Consider the following 15,834-nt stretch of genomic DNA (forward strand, 5'->3'; position numbering starts at 1 on the left):
TTATGATGTTCGGGCCGGAAAGTGGAGCTGAGTCCACAAAAGATCAGCCATAATCTCATTGAATGGTGGAGCAGGCTCGAGGGGCCAGATGGCCTACTCCTGCTCCTTGTTCTTATGTTTGCCCCTTCGAGCCTCTTCAGTCATTTAGTCAGATTGCGGTTGAACCTCAATTTCATTTTTTTCACTATTGCCATGTCCCTAATTCCGTAGTCGCACAAACATATCAACCTCTGTCTTATGTACACTGAACAACTGAGCTAACTGGCCTATCGTTCCCCATTTTCTCTCTTCCTTTCATAAATGCCAGGATGATGTTTGGGAATTATTCTTGAATCTAAGGAATTCTGGATATCAACGCCAATGCATCCAATATTTCTCCCGATACGTCTTAAAACCCGAAGATGCGTGGCATCAGATGCTGGGGAATTTGTTGCCATTTTGTTTCATGAATCTCTCAAGTGCTACTAGTTCTTTATAATGATTCCTTTAAGTTTCTCACTCTTACTAAACCATTGGTTACTATTATTTCTGGAGTGTTTGTGTCTTCCAATGTGAAGACATATAAAGCAGTTGTTTAGTAACTCTGCCAGTTCCTCGCTATTCTTACAAATGTATCTGCCTCTGGACTATATTTGCTTTCACTAACCTCTTCCTATTTACTATATGCTTAGATAAACATTTACAATCTGTTTTATTATGGTCCCAGACCAGACCCCAACAGTGGCTTGGATACTGGACCGAACCCCCAATATTTTATTTTTGAAAGAATACTTCATTCCTGGAGTGATAACACTAAGAAATAGGGATTTGGTATTTGAAAACAAAATCTTTATTGTTAACACTATATTAAACTCTTTAAATGCACACCCGAAAATAGTTTACAATTACCCCTTAAACAATACCACTCAATACAGTAAATGCAATACCGATAATTACTACCTCTATTCTGAATTAAACAACAGGAAAGTAACATACAGTTCTCAATCCATCCTAATGGTACAGAATACTACTTGCTTTCCAGAACAAATTTGGCTCCTGTTAGAACCCCCGCAGATTCTGGCTGGATGTCTTCGAAAAGCTATTTCAGCTGGTTTGTTTCAGCATCCCCCCCTTGTCCTCAGACAAGTCTGTACTGCTTTAAATATTATTAATCTTTTGTTACCTATCGTACTGTGAGTGTTAGACGTTTAGCTGCTGTAGTATAAAGAGTCAAAGGTTCTGCTACTTTTCCACAAGACACCTTTAGTTTCATTCAGCAGACTTTGCACAAAACTCTAACATCACATCACCTGACACGAGGGCCACCTGAAGCCCCTTTACATAGTGTCAATTATTGGATGCTTAACATAAATGAGACAACTAATTGGAATGTCTCTTAACCCATTACTTAACAGTCTCCCCTTCCTTGGTGGAAAAAAATAATTAGGTAAAACAAAGTTACAAGAAAGTCAAAAACACATGCAATTTCCCCCCTTTTTTCCCTCATTTTTGGAAGAAGAAAAAAAAGTCAAGAAACAGGCACCCTTCATTAACAATATCCAAATGTTTCTGTGAGCTAGCCCCTCTTTTTGTAAAACAGTCTGACAATTGATAGCCACTGTCAACCCATTTCATTTTTGCTATCTCCCCTCTGTCCAACATCTGCTTCAAACTTGCGATGTCTATCCTTAACCTTTTTTTCATTTACACTTTTTGTAGAGTGCACATTTTCCCATGGGGATTTATTGTCAATGTGACATTCAATAGGTATATTTCCCAAATCCCATAATCCCAAAATTTCTGTCAATATCTGAAATATATAAAAGGCCATATCCACCGCCTCTACAAGGCTTAACGTCTCAGCAGCCAGAGTGCTTTTGACCACTCTCCTTATTTTCTTTGTTTCCCACACAAGAGGGCAACATTTACCATTGTTCCCCAAAAGGAAAATTATAAAATCTCCTGCGCTTGAAACCCCAACTCATAAATTTGCGTAGGACGCATCACTATAAACTATGAGTTTTATGTGCCTACGGTCACCTAAAACCGGGAACCTCAAAACACACTCCTGCATTTTTAGTTTGACCAACGCTTTATTTGCTCTTATTATGTCTTCCACTTTGGGATCATTCATTTTTGTACTCGACTCTAAGACATCAAAACTCACGTCCGGTCTAGTCTGTCTACCTAACCACTTCAGTTGCCCAATTAAACTTCGCAGTTGCTCTTTTTCCATCTTTGAAACCATTGCGTCTTTTTGTGAAACCCAGTCATGACTAATTGCTATTGGGCTGATGCTTTCCAAATAAGATTGCTGACATAAAGTTGCCCCAAACTTAGTCTGTGTCCGATTTCTAGTCCAATGTATTTAAATGCACCAGAAGCCTGACTTCCAACCCTGAATTCTTTCCTCAAACCATAGATTACAAAAACTGCAAAATCACTAGTCCCACCCCACAAAAAATCATCGACATGCATCATAAAGATGCCAGAAAGATTTCCTTTATAGTACCAGTAAAACATTGCCGGATCTGCTTTCAACTGGCAACAGCCTAACTTTAACAAAACTGACCTTACCGAAAAGTACCAGACTCTAGATGCATCATTCAATCCATATACACATTTGTTCAACTTCCAGAGTACCCCATCTGTGATCGCTGCCTCTTTCGGAGGACGGAGAAAAATGTCTCTTTGGAGCTGATGCCCCTGCAAAAAAGGCAGCTCTTATATCTATAGATTTGCATTCCCATGCCTTTGTGGCTAATAGAGCCAAGAAGATCTTTAAAATAACCTTTCCTGCCGTAGGTGATCTAATTTATTGGAAGCCACCAAAATTTCACGTGCATGTGAGCTTCTACTCCTGTTAATATTCGTAGTCTTTCTCCTGTTCCGAGATCTTGATGAACTTAGCATAGAAAATACAGCACAGAACAGGCCCTTCGGCCCACGATGTTGTGCCGAACCTTTGTCCTAGATTAATCATAGATTATCATTGAATTTACAGTGCAGAAGGAGGCCGTTTGGCCCTTTGAGTCTGCACCGGCTCTTGGAAAGAGCACCATACCCAAACTCAACACCTCCACCCAACACCAAGGGCAATTTGGACATTAAGGGCAATTTATCATTGGCCAATTCACCTAACCCGCACATCTTTGGACTGTGGGAGGAAACCGGAGCACCCGGAGGAAACCCACGCAGACACGGGGAGGACGTGCAGACTCCGCACAGACAATGACCCAAGCCGGAATCGAACCTGGGACCATGGAGCTGTGAAGCAATTGCGCTATCCACAATGCTACCGTGCTGCCCTTAAGAACAAATAAATCTACACTATATCATTTTACCGTCATCCATGTACCTATCCAATAGCTGCTTGAAGGTCCCTAATGTTTCCGACTCAACTACTTCCACAGGCAGTGCATTCCATGCCCCCACTACTCTCTGGGTAAAGAACCTACCTCTGATATCCCTCCTATATCTTCCACCTTTCACCTTAAATTTATGTCCCCTTGTAATGATGTGTTCCACCCGGGGAAAAAGTCTCTGACTGTCTACTCTATCTATTCCCCTGATCATCTTATAAACCTCTATCAAGTCGCCCCTCATCCTTCTCCGCTCTAATGAGAAAAGGCCTAGCACCCTCAACCTTTCCTCGTAAGACCTACTCTCCATTCCAGGCAACATCCTGGTAAATCTTCTTTGCACCTTTTCCAGAGCTTCCACATCCTTTCTAAAATGAGGCGAACAGAACTGTACACAGTACTCCAAATGTGGCCTTACCAAAGTTTTGTACAGCTGCATCATCACCTCACGGCTCTTAAATTCAATCCCTCTGTTAATGAACGCGAGCACACCATAGGCCTTCTTCACAGCTCTATCCACTTGAGTGGCAACTTTCAAAGATGTATGAACATCGACCCCAAGATCTCTCTGCTCCTCCACATTGCCAAGAACTCTACCGTTAACCCTATATTCCGCATTCATATTTGTCCTTCCAAAATGGACAACCTCACACTTTTCAGGGTTAAACTCCATCTGCCACTTCTCAGCCCAGCTCTGCATCCTATCTATGTCTCTTTGCAGCCGACAACAGCCCTCCAAAGCTCCACAGCTCTGTCTAAATTTGAAAATTTGTAATCTGTACCCATTATCCTTGGTGAATGTACCCTAACAGTTTGATTACCACGTTGCACAATAATTGTTTTGCCACCTATGCCTATGATCTTCCCTGGGCCTTTCCATTCATTAGAATTGTCTCTCTTATAGTATACCATGTCTCCTTGCTGAAAAACGGTATCTGATGGCTGTACATTATGTCTTAAAGCTCTGCGAGTTCTTTCAGAGACTTCTGCTTCCAAAAAAGCTTTTCTACTGCTATGTAATGCATTTAAATGCCCAGCAAAAGCAGAGCTAATTGTAGTCCCTTCCCAAGCTGGAGGCTGGTCATCTAAGATGGATGGAATTTTAGGGTTTCTACCAAACACTAATTGATAGGTACTATAGCCCCCAACCATCTGCATTGAATTCTTTGCATGTACCGCCCATGCTAAAGCTGAATTTAACTTGCAATTTGGTCTATCCGCCAAAATTTTCCAGAGCATGTCATCTATTACCGCGTGGTTTCTTTCACACACACCATTACTAAATGGGCTTTCCGCAGCCACATTCATAACTGTGATATTCACATTTTCACACGCATCCCTAAACTATGTTCCCTCTCCCGCCTGGTATCTCGTTCTGTACTGCTAGATCTTTCCCTTCTGCTGTGGGATGTCCTTTCAATAGTTCTCTACCTTTTCCTGTGGACCTGTTCACTATCCGATGTACTATCATAACTGGCACTTCGTTTCTGTGCCCTCCATTTTTGAACTTCGTTTTCCCAATCCATTGTCTTGACTCCCTCCCCTGAATGCTGTACATTCAACCGATGTTTATACTTTCCAGTGGCCTTCCCTACTCTACTAATAACAGTTGCATCCTTCCATTGACTAGACCCTTCAGGCAAGTGTGTCACTTTTGTACCAACTTTTGGCATTTGCCCTTTCGGAAAAATGGCCTGTTCTAATTCATCAGAAGTGTTGTGTTCCTCTACAGAAACCCTGTCTATATCAGTTAACTGGTCCTCATAGTTCTGTAACATGTGCGTACCAGATGGCTCTGGTTCCTCGTCATGGCTGTCTGCTCTGTCTAAATTTGAAAATTTGTAATCTGTACCCATTATCCTTGGTGAATGTACCCTAACAGTTTGATTACCACGTTGCACAATAATTGTTTTGCCATCTATGCCTATGATCTTCCCTGGGCCTTTCCATTCATTAGAATTGTCTCTCTTATAGTATACCATGTCTCCTTGCTGAAAAACGGTATCTGATGGCTGTACATTATGTCTTAAAGCTCTGCGAGTTCTTTCAGAGACTTCTGCTTCCAAAAAAGCTTTTCTACTGCTATGTAATGCATTTAAATGCCCAGCAAAAGCAGAGCTAATTGTAGTCCCTTCCCAAGCTGGAGGCTGGTCATCTAAGATGGATAGAATTTTAGGGTTTCTACCAAACACTAATTGATAGGGACTATAGCCCCCAACCATCTGCATTGAATTCTTTGCATGTACCGCCCATGCTAAAGCTGAATTTAACTTGCAATTTGGTCTATCCGCCAAAATTTTCCAGAGCATGTCATCTATTACCGCGTGGTTTCTTTCACACACACCATTACTAAATGGGCTTTCCACAGCCGCATTCATAACTGTGATATTCACATTTTCACACGCATCCCTAAACTCACCATTAGCAAATTCTCCCCCATTGTCCGTAAGGAATATTGCTGGTGGGCCCATTCCTGGCCCTATCCATTTTTCCACGATTTGATCCAGAATTACGCTCTTTTCTTTACTTTGTACAATCGTTGATTGACTAAATCTGGTTGCTAAATCTACAAAATGCAAAATAAATATATTATTGGCTTTATCCCAGATCTTAAGGTCCATGGCCACAATGTTGTTAAAATCCTTGGCCAAAGGTAAGGTTACTATCGGTCGTGCTGGTGTCCTTCTGTACTTCCTACAAACTTCACATCGATCAGTAACCTGTTCTATCAGTTTAGTATTGTCTTCATCCCTTACCCCTGCATCCTTTAATAAAATTTTCAGCCTCCGAGGAGACGGATGTGCAAATTGCAAGAAGCATTTTATCAGCTAAAGTCCCATTTTCAACTGCCATTAACACATCCTTAGCAACTGTACTTGAAATATTATTTGTCAGTAGTGGAATACAATAGTGTCCCGACTTTGTAAATTGTAAGTCCACTGTCTTTCCAAAAACTGCTACCTTATCCTGTTCCATATCCAGTTTCATGTGTGCTTTCTTCATCGACGGTCTGCTCAGAAGCAAAGGTATCTCACTTGATACAACATCCGTGCTAATGAAATGATTCACTCCGGCAATATTGCAAGGGATCACCACTCTTTTCAGCGACTTCAGAGTATTATCATCCCCAAACCTGAAACTTGTGGAACTTTCAAATTACTTAACCTTGTTACGATTTTTAGCATTCAAGGAGTCCAGGTAACATTTTAACCAGTCAATTCCACACACAGTAGATGTGCAGCCACTGTCCAATACAGTACAATTGAACGATTCTGCAACCAACACCCTCATTACCGGTGTAAAACTGCTTGTTAATAGGACAATGCCTTCTTTCTGTTCACTATATTTTTCCTCTTCTGACTCTTCCGTGTTATGTATCGCTCAAACACTGTATTACAACTATAAGGTGTTGGGCAGTTGAAAGCATAATGGTATTGCGAGTCACATCGAAAACATCGATTTATCATACTCCGGGCATTTCTGGGGTTGATCTTCCTATTGTAGGTTCTAACTGGGTTTCTGTCTTCACACTTTCCGGGTCCCGATCTCCCTATATAGTCTTGGAACCTGTTCGTAGCCATGCGATTTCGCCATCCTGTTAATAGTGTGCCTTCTATATTCTGCTTTATTGCAGATTGACCTATGTTGGTCACCAGAGCCATCGGAATCGAATGTTTCCCCAGAAACTTTTATAAAGCTTCTGTCATCTGATCAAATAAGGTATCCTTGTCCCCAAACTGAACTCCTGTCAAACCCAGGAGCCTATCCATGTTGCTCACTCTAGCACAGTCAAGTAATTTAAAGGCCAATACAGACTGGAAATTCCAGGTTGTGTTTCTGCAGCCTTTTATATAGTCTGCCAAATTCCATTATATAGTCTTCCATGGAGAATTCCTCTATTTTCTGGAACCTATCAAAATCCGACCATGCTTCTTACGCACTTAACAAGTCATCCTTTTTATAAATCTTATCCATATAACGTAATAGAGTCTCCAGACCTTCTTCTGAGTCAAACTCTTCCAATTCCAGCTCAGAAAACAGTTTGCTTCAGATTTTACTGTCATACGGTAAAGAAACACAATGCCGTACCTTGTTTTCTCTTTCCCAAGGCAGTTACCTTAGTCCACATAACTACTGCACTTCTCCATTGATCGTACAATCCCCTTTCAGAAAATAAGGGGCGGTAGTCATATCCAGCCATCTTTATCCTGGGTTCAGCCATATATTTTTTTTCTCACTCACTCCTTGGTTTGGTCTGGAAAAGTTGTATCTTTCAACCCTTCACACTTGCACAGCAACCATCCTCTGCTACCATTTGTTAGACGTTTAGCTGCTGTAGTATAAAGAGTCAACGGTTCTGCTGCTTTTCCACAAAACACCTTTAATTTCATTCAACAGACTTTGCACAAAACTCTTAACATCACATCACCTGACACAAGGGCCACCTGAAGCCCCTTTACATATCAGTGTCAATTATTGGATGCTTAACATAAATGAGACAACTAACTGGAATGTCTCTTAACCCATTACTTAACAGTGAGGACAAAATAGCATTATTATGATCTAAAGGGTTAGCCAGATCAGAACTCGACTCCAAAGCTTTCTCAAAATTTCTGAATACCTAGTGGCACAGTGGCTAGCACTGCTGTATCACGGCGCGGAGGATCCGTGTTCGGACCCGGCCCTGGTCACCGTCTGTGTGGAGTGTGCACATTCTCCCCGTGTCTGTGTGGGTCTCATCCCCACAAGCCCAAAGATGTGCAGGATAAGTGGAATGGCCACACTAAATTGCCCCTTGGTGGGGGGGGGGGGGGAGGAATTGGGTACTGTAAATTAATTTTTAAAAATGATGTTTGAATATTCTAGCTCCACTCAGCAATTACATAATCTCCCCAGGCTGAAAACACATTAACTCCCCAGGGCCCCACTCTCGCCAAACAACAGTGCACTAGCCCAGACTTTTTACTCTTTTCAATTTCAACTCTGGCTCCTGGTCTTGCAAAACAAGATTCTTTTTAAAAACATGAGTCAAAAACTGCAGTCAAACACACACACTAACCCAGGTTATTAACCCTTAAATTGCCAAATGTTTATAATCCAATATATCTAAAATCCTGCATTCGCCACAGTTTCTATGTCTCTTGCTAGTCTACTCTCATATTCTCTTTCCTCAGTGATTTCTTTGTCTCCCATGACTAAATTCGGAAATCTTTCAATCATGCTTACAACTTCTATGAACATCATTATAAGCTTCTTTTGATCTAATATTTTAAACTTAGCCTCGGTTGAACCACTTTTTCTCTGTTTTTTTATGCCTTAAAGAAATATATTTTTGTTGTAAATTATGTATATATTTTTTAAATGGTGTTTATTTCTTGTTTACCACCATATCTTGACATGTATTTTCCCAATCTACATCATCCAACTTACCCCTCGTACCTACATTGTTTGCTTTGCTTAAATGTAATAACTTATTTTTGAATTCAATAAATCAGTTTCAAACTCACACTATCATATTACCGTCACTCTTCCCTGGAGGAGGCCCCCTTATGGCAAGATTAATAAATAACCCTTTCTCGTTACACAATTCTAATTGCAGAATAGCTTGATCCCTAGTTGTTGCTTCAACATAGTGCTTTAGAAAACTTTTCTGTGAACTTGTCCTCCGTACTATTGCTGTAAATTTGGTTTGCCCAGCTACATGAAGATTAATCTATGATAACTATTATTCTTATTACAGGTATCCCTGATTTCTTGCCTGAATCTCTTCCCTTGATGACGGCATCCTATATACAATTCAATGTTTTCTGCCCCAGGCTACTTCTTAGTTCCTTCTGAACCAAGTGTACTTTATTTTCTGACTTAAGATCCTTTCTCTTTATTGTCTTTGTCCATCCTTTATTGTAAAGGAAACCCATTCTCCCATTCCATTTTTACGTGTCTTTCTCCCATTCCACTTTTACCGTCTCTCCTAAAAGCTAATTAAATGCCTGAGACATTTAGTTTCCAAATGTGGACACTCTGCGTGCAGAAGATGCTCTGCTCCAACAAGATCTAGCCCATTATGTTATCAGTTTACAGCTCAATACTATGGTGCTTTTTGATGTTAAAGTAATTTTGTGTGTTTCAATGTGTATTGTAACATAATTCTGGCGTATGATAATGCTGATTCATTTATTCTTCTAAAGCTGGCCAACAGGGACTTTCGGTGGCTTTTGATCTTGCCACTCACAGAGGATATGATTCGGATAACCCTCGTGTTTTTGGAGACGTTGGAATGGCAGGAGTTGCAATAGACAGTGTTGAAGATATGATCTTGTTGTTTGAATCAATTCCTTTGGATAAGATGTCTGTTTCCATGACTATGAATGGTGCGGTGCTGCCAATCCTGGCTATGTTCATTGTGACGGGTCAAGAACAAGGTGTTCCTTCAGAGAAGTTAACAGGCACCATTCAGAATGACATACTGAAAGAATTCATGGTCAGGAACACTTTCATTTTCCCACCTGAACCTTCCATGAAGATTATAGCTGATATATTCCAGTATACTGCTAAAGTTAGTATATTTTTGGTTTGTATACCAAAAATGTTTTGTTCAATTGCTACTACCTAGGAATGTCGATATGTTTTTCTAAAAATCATTTATGACAGAATTGTTACATAAGAAGGAAACTAGAAAATAGAAACAGGCCATTCGACACTTCGAGTCTGCTCCACCATTCATTAAGATCATGGCTGATCTTCGAGTTCAGTGCCCTGATCCTGCCTTCCCTCCCCCCATATCCCTTGATCCCTTTAGCCCCAAGAGCTATACCTATTCCCAGATATATAACACCCAACCCTCTTTAGTTTATTAGTACAACAATTAACATTTATATAACGGATCCCTGATATGTAATTTCTAAATGACAGTCTGTGGTGGATGTCTATTCCTTTTTGGTAGAATTTGGTGTTCCTGAATTTGGCTATGTCCACACCAATGCTCTAAATGAGTAATGCACCCTACCTTCCCATATCTTCTTCCCATAACACTGCACATTCTTCCTTTTTCAGATAATCCAATTCTCTCTTGAATCCCTCGATTGAACCTGTCTCCACCACACCCTTAGACAGCACATTCAGATCTTAAGCATGAAAAATATTGCATGTCATTTATTCAGTAGGAAAGCCCTTGAGATAGATACACTGACCAAATGACCGAGGATAGGCCATTCTCCCCCTCAAGTCGGCCCACCATTCATGTAGATCATGATTGATTTGCGTCCCTCTTCTCCTACCTTGGTTCCACAATCCTTGCCGAATAAAAATCAGTCAGGCCTTTTGAAATTTTCAATTGACCTAGTCTCAAAAGCAATTTGGAGATAAGAGTTCCTGATTTCCACCACCCTTTGTGGCATCACCCATCAATGGTCTGATTCTAATTTTGCAGTTATCCCCTTTTGTTAAGGACTTCCCTCTGAAGGAAATTGTTTCTATCTACCGTATCAACTCTTTTAATCATCTTCAACATTTTAATTAGAGCATCCTTTAATCTCCTATGTCCGAGGGAATACAAACCTAATCTATTCAATCTGTCCTCATAATTTAATCCTTTTCATCCCTGAAATCAACCTGGTGAATCCTCACTGCATTCCTCTAAAACAAATAGGTATCCTTCCTGAGATGTATCCAGAACTGAATATATATGGCCTAACCTGAATTTTATGTAACTATTGGTTTCCATTGTTATGTGTGCTGTTGAATATTGTTTGAATTTTTATAGGAGTCACCAGTATGAGCATTTTCTCAGTAGGTATTAAACATCTAAAAAAAATCAAACTGGAAATGCAAGTCTATTGGCACCTGAATAAAGAAAAGGATAGTTTAGCGGTTTGTTAAAAACATGCTTCATCAAACAACTATTAAGCATGGTGGAAATATTTTCAAAATTGGCTTTTTAATCTGTTGAAAATGTTGCTGGTGTTTCATTGACTGGAATAGGTAGTCATGCTGAGTAACACCCTGAATAGGGATTCAGTAGTACATTGGTGGAAAAGATAATTACAAAAACATCCTTAAAAAAAATAATCAGGGTGGCCTGATGGTGTAAAGTATTAGTACATTTCTGATGTTAACATAGAGAACAAACTGAATTATAAATCTGCAGTGAGAAATACTACTTGGAGCACAAAAAATAAATAAGAACAGGACTACTTTTAAACCATAAAAACCTCACTATCTGCTTGACCATGAAAGATACAGAAGGAAAAAGTGCTTAACTAGTGAAGGAAAGAATCTAGTGCATAATCAAGTTAGACTGGAATATAATTCTCTGCTATAAAATTGAATAAGACGAGTTCTTCACGTTCAATTTCTATACTGGTAAAGAAACATTTTCTCTCTCGTTCTGTTTTAATCTACCTTGATAGAAGCCTTGTTGCTAAATGGTTTGATTTTAAAAATCTGTTTCTTCCTCCACAGTATATGCCTCGATTTAACTCTATTTCTATCAGTGGATACCACCTCCAAGAAGCTGGTGCTGGTGCTGTTTTGGAATTAGCTTATACCATAGCAAATGGTTTAGAATACTGCAGGACTGGTATACAAGTTGGACTTAATATTGATGACTTTGCACCACGGTAATTAAGAACACAACTTTGCATTTTTGATGAAACAAAAGCAACTTGTCTATTAAAAAATAACTCGTTAATGTGATTTTATCAAACTTTTTAAAATCATGCACTTAGTTGATGCAATATAGTGTATAAGATACTTTAGTTACCTTTAGATTTCAGAAATGTTTTAATGGGACAATCAGTTAACATATGGAAGAAAGATGCCAACTATTGAGAAGTACATGAAGCACAATAATTGACACAAATTGTTTTAGAAAATAGAAATGATTTTTGCGCAGAGTTAAATTCTCCCGTTTTCAAAAATGTAATATTCTGGGATGTGATCTTACTGCATTGATTGATGCCTGTTAATACAGCAATTGACATTTTAATGTTAGTGAATAATAGACTCCCCTCTTGGTTGTGTAATCTTTTTTGGTGACCATTTGCTGAAGAGTATGATCGTCCACTTAAGAAACTCCGTTACTGGTCATGGGTTTTGTGGGTCCTTGCATGGCTGATGAACCCAATCCTAGAGCCGCATGTTTGACCACACACATGGCAGATGTTTCTGGAAGGTGGGGTTGGCCCTTGGGACTCTAGATTGTTGGTATTCCTTTTCCAGGCTCCTTTTCTAAGACTCCTCTTGCCGTCGGGTGTCCTCGAAGAATTGTGTCCCTTCAATTAGGAGGTTCCTCCATTAGGTCTCTACTGAGCAAGGCTCTCCCAGGTGTTGAGGTCTATGTAGCATTTCTTGAGGTAAGCCTTCAGGGTGCCTTTGAAGCACTTCCTTTGTCCTCCTTTTTTCCAGGAGCCTTCCTTGAGCTGGGTGAAAAAAATTTGCTTTGGCAGTTGGGAGTCTGACATCCTAAGCACATGGCTGGCTCAGCGGAGTTGGTTTCTGATATTCATGGCCTCGATGCTGGTGCTCTTGGCTCCTTCAAGGATGCTGATGTTAGTACGCCTGTCCTCTCGGATGAAGTGGAGAATCCATCTCCGCCAGCGTCTTATACAAAGTCGAATTTTCTGACCCGTATAGAAGAATTGGGATGATCTTGGTTTTAGCATAGATATCATGATCGTCAAAGACTCTTGCCCTTTGGTGTGCGAAGGAGGTGCTCACAGATTGGATATGGTATTGTCAGCCTTAGATGAGATGCGGCTCCCCAGGTAGGGGAAATGTTCCACATTTGGGAGGATCTTTCCATGGATCTTGATGGAGGGAGAGACTGGGGCACTTTGGTAAAGGACTTGAGTCTTCTTGAGGTTGAGACTGAGACCGCGAAGACCTGCTTCAGCGAAGATGTCATATATGGCTTGGAGATTCTCTTCTGAGAGAGTGGCGATGTCGAAGTCATCCACATGCTGAAGTTCCACGAGCGATGTCAGTGTTGTTTTCTAGAGTTCAACTGGTTGAGGTTGAAATGTTTTCCTTCCATCCGGTAGACAATGTCTACTTCACTGAGAAGTTTCTTGTTCTTGGCGAGGTGAAGCATGGTGACGATGAAGATGGCGAAAAGGGTGGGAGTGATGACGTATCAGTGCTTGACTCCAGTCTTGACCTTGAAGATTTCTGTCTTATTTCCGTTGGTGTGGACTGTCGCAAACATCTTGTTGTGGAGGTTTCGGAGGATGTTGATGAAATAATCTGGGAGGAAACCGGAGCACCCGGAGGAAACCAACGCAGACACTGGGAGAACGTGCAGACTCCGCACAGGCAGTGACCCAAGGCGTTAAACGAACCTGGGACTCTGGTGCTGTGAAGCAACAGTGCTAACCACTGTGCTACTTAATTAGGATCAGTTATATGAATGTAGAGAGCTGTAGTTCTCAAAATAATCTAGGAAAGGTTGCCAAGCTACATAAAATCCATCAGTGAGTCTCTTATAATGTACTTTATTTTCTCAAATGTAAGATTGTGCAAAAGATCACTTGGGGCAGACTGCTTTCAATTTAACAGAATAATGCACCTACCCAATATTGTTAAAAAGGCATTAATCTGAATTTTTTGCCATTTGGTTCCACTCCAAAAGAGTTTGGTAATAGAAGAAGGTTCAATGTTACCAATAAAATTATGAGAGTGGTGCAAAATGTTATTCAAAACACAGTCAGCTTAGGAGGCAACCAGTACATTTGAATTAGAGAGGACGGGGCAGTATGGCATTTATCACAGGTTGGATCAAAATTTGGATAATTTAACTTTGAATAGATGGACATGATGTAAGATTTTAATTTGTAGCAACCCATCCCTTTGTACATTGAGATGTGGGAATTGCACGCGAGGGAATAGACTTCCAGTTAGCTTCTGCTAAGTGAATCAAAATCTTGCCCCCAAAGAGTTTTCCAGGTAGAAAGTGAAGAATAGTGGAGTGAAAAGATTAGAGAATATAATTTGGAAAAGACTCCCTTTCAATTCCCCAAACAAAAGTTTTTTTACACACGCAATTTCAGATTTGTATGTAACAAATGAAATGTATGGGAGACAGATCATGGGGCAATTTAATGGAAAGATTTCGAAGTACATTTGTGGCAGGTTTTACAGGGAGTTTCCTGCTGGCTCTGTTGGCGAGTTCCCCACCGTTATCTAACACCGCTTCGTCATCTTTTTGGGTCCTGGGGAGTTTCTCACCGGTTTAGCCCACACATAGAATTTTTTGCAGCAGTGGGGAGCTGAACTCCGAGGTTGGGCCACCATCTCTAAGTGAGCTTGTGGGTCCCCCACGCCTCCACCCCTGGGCAATGACACCCCCACACACATGGCATGACTCTTTCCCCCCCCCCCCCCCAACCCCAAGTGAGGACACCCTTCAATGGGATCCCTGAGGGCTTCCCTCTTCAGGCCTCCTCTTCTCTCCCCCCCCCCCCCCCCCCTCCCGCATGCCCATTTACACAACCCCACCCATCAGCCCCCCCCCCCACCCCAAAAACATCCCAGAGGCCTCTACTTACCAGCCTGGCAACCCCCCCCCCCCACCCCTTCAAGTCCACCCTCCTTTAATGGGCATTGCCCCGCTTGGGCCTTAACCCTTGGCAGTGTCACCCTGGCACCCAGGCAATGCTGCTGCCAACTTGCCAGTGCCATCTGGGCACCTTGACAGTGCCAAGGTCCCTGCTGGGCAGTGCCAAGGTCCCTGCGTTCCAGGGGGAGCGCTAGGGGGGGCCAACCTGCCCTATCCCTGACCACTCGGGGGCCTCCAATGGCCGGGAGACCTCCCCAAGTGCCGTTCTGCCTGGTGCATTTTTGTGTAGACCAGTACTGAACGACGGCGCTCGGCTGCAGCCTTGCTGGGGAGGCTGGTAGATCCTGAGTATGCTTGCCTGTAGGTTTAAAACTGTTGCTAACTTTTGGTTGGTTCAATTGGCTCTATTTTATAACCTTTGCTCCAGAGTCGCCAGGTATCTTTATGATACCGCCACGAGGTTCAAGTTCAAGTACTGATCAATAACTCAACACACCAATTAGTAAGATTCAAATCAAGGCACATTTATTATACACAGTAAATCGCTACTCATGCATAAACTCTACTTTCTAAGCTATTTCTATCACTAACAGGCCAATACTTAGCTTCGGACTAGCCCACCAGGTCAGGGAAACAAATGGCCTTTCGTTCGGGTTCTGAGTCTGCGGGATTCAAAGCTGGTATGGACTGGTAACTAGGAGCGCCTATCTCTTAGTGAGCGTTGATTTGAGACTTACGTTCTTTGGAAGCAGCTGGACAGGTCACTGTCAAGGGTTGGTTCGCATTGCTGAGTGACCCTGTCAAGAAGGACAATTTGAACTTGGGGTCTTTACTTTATAGTCCCCAGGGGCTTCTCGCCCTTCGGGGCGGACCCCGTACCTGGTTTCAAGTGATTGGACTTCGTTCCCATCGCTTGGTTCGATTTCTCCAATACTAGAG

General features: G+C 41.5%; 1 protein-coding gene across 2 annotated transcripts in view; it reads left to right on the forward strand.

Annotated features, from left to right (window-relative positions):
- Positions 1 to 15,834, forward strand: part of mmut (methylmalonyl CoA mutase) — a 75,903-nt gene that overhangs the window by 11,021 nt on the left and 49,048 nt on the right. For both annotated transcript variants that reach the window (XM_072499065.1, XM_072499066.1), the window contains 2 exons: positions 9,530 to 9,897; positions 11,802 to 11,959. In XM_072499065.1, coding sequence (XP_072355166.1) covers positions 9,530 to 9,897; positions 11,802 to 11,959 — 526 coding nt within the window. The remainder of the gene's footprint in view (positions 1 to 9,529; positions 9,898 to 11,801; positions 11,960 to 15,834) is intronic.

This window comes from Scyliorhinus torazame, chromosome 4, assembly GCF_047496885.1.
Source record: "Scyliorhinus torazame isolate Kashiwa2021f chromosome 4, sScyTor2.1, whole genome shotgun sequence".
Lineage (NCBI taxonomy): Eukaryota > Metazoa > Chordata > Chondrichthyes > Carcharhiniformes > Scyliorhinidae > Scyliorhinus > Scyliorhinus torazame.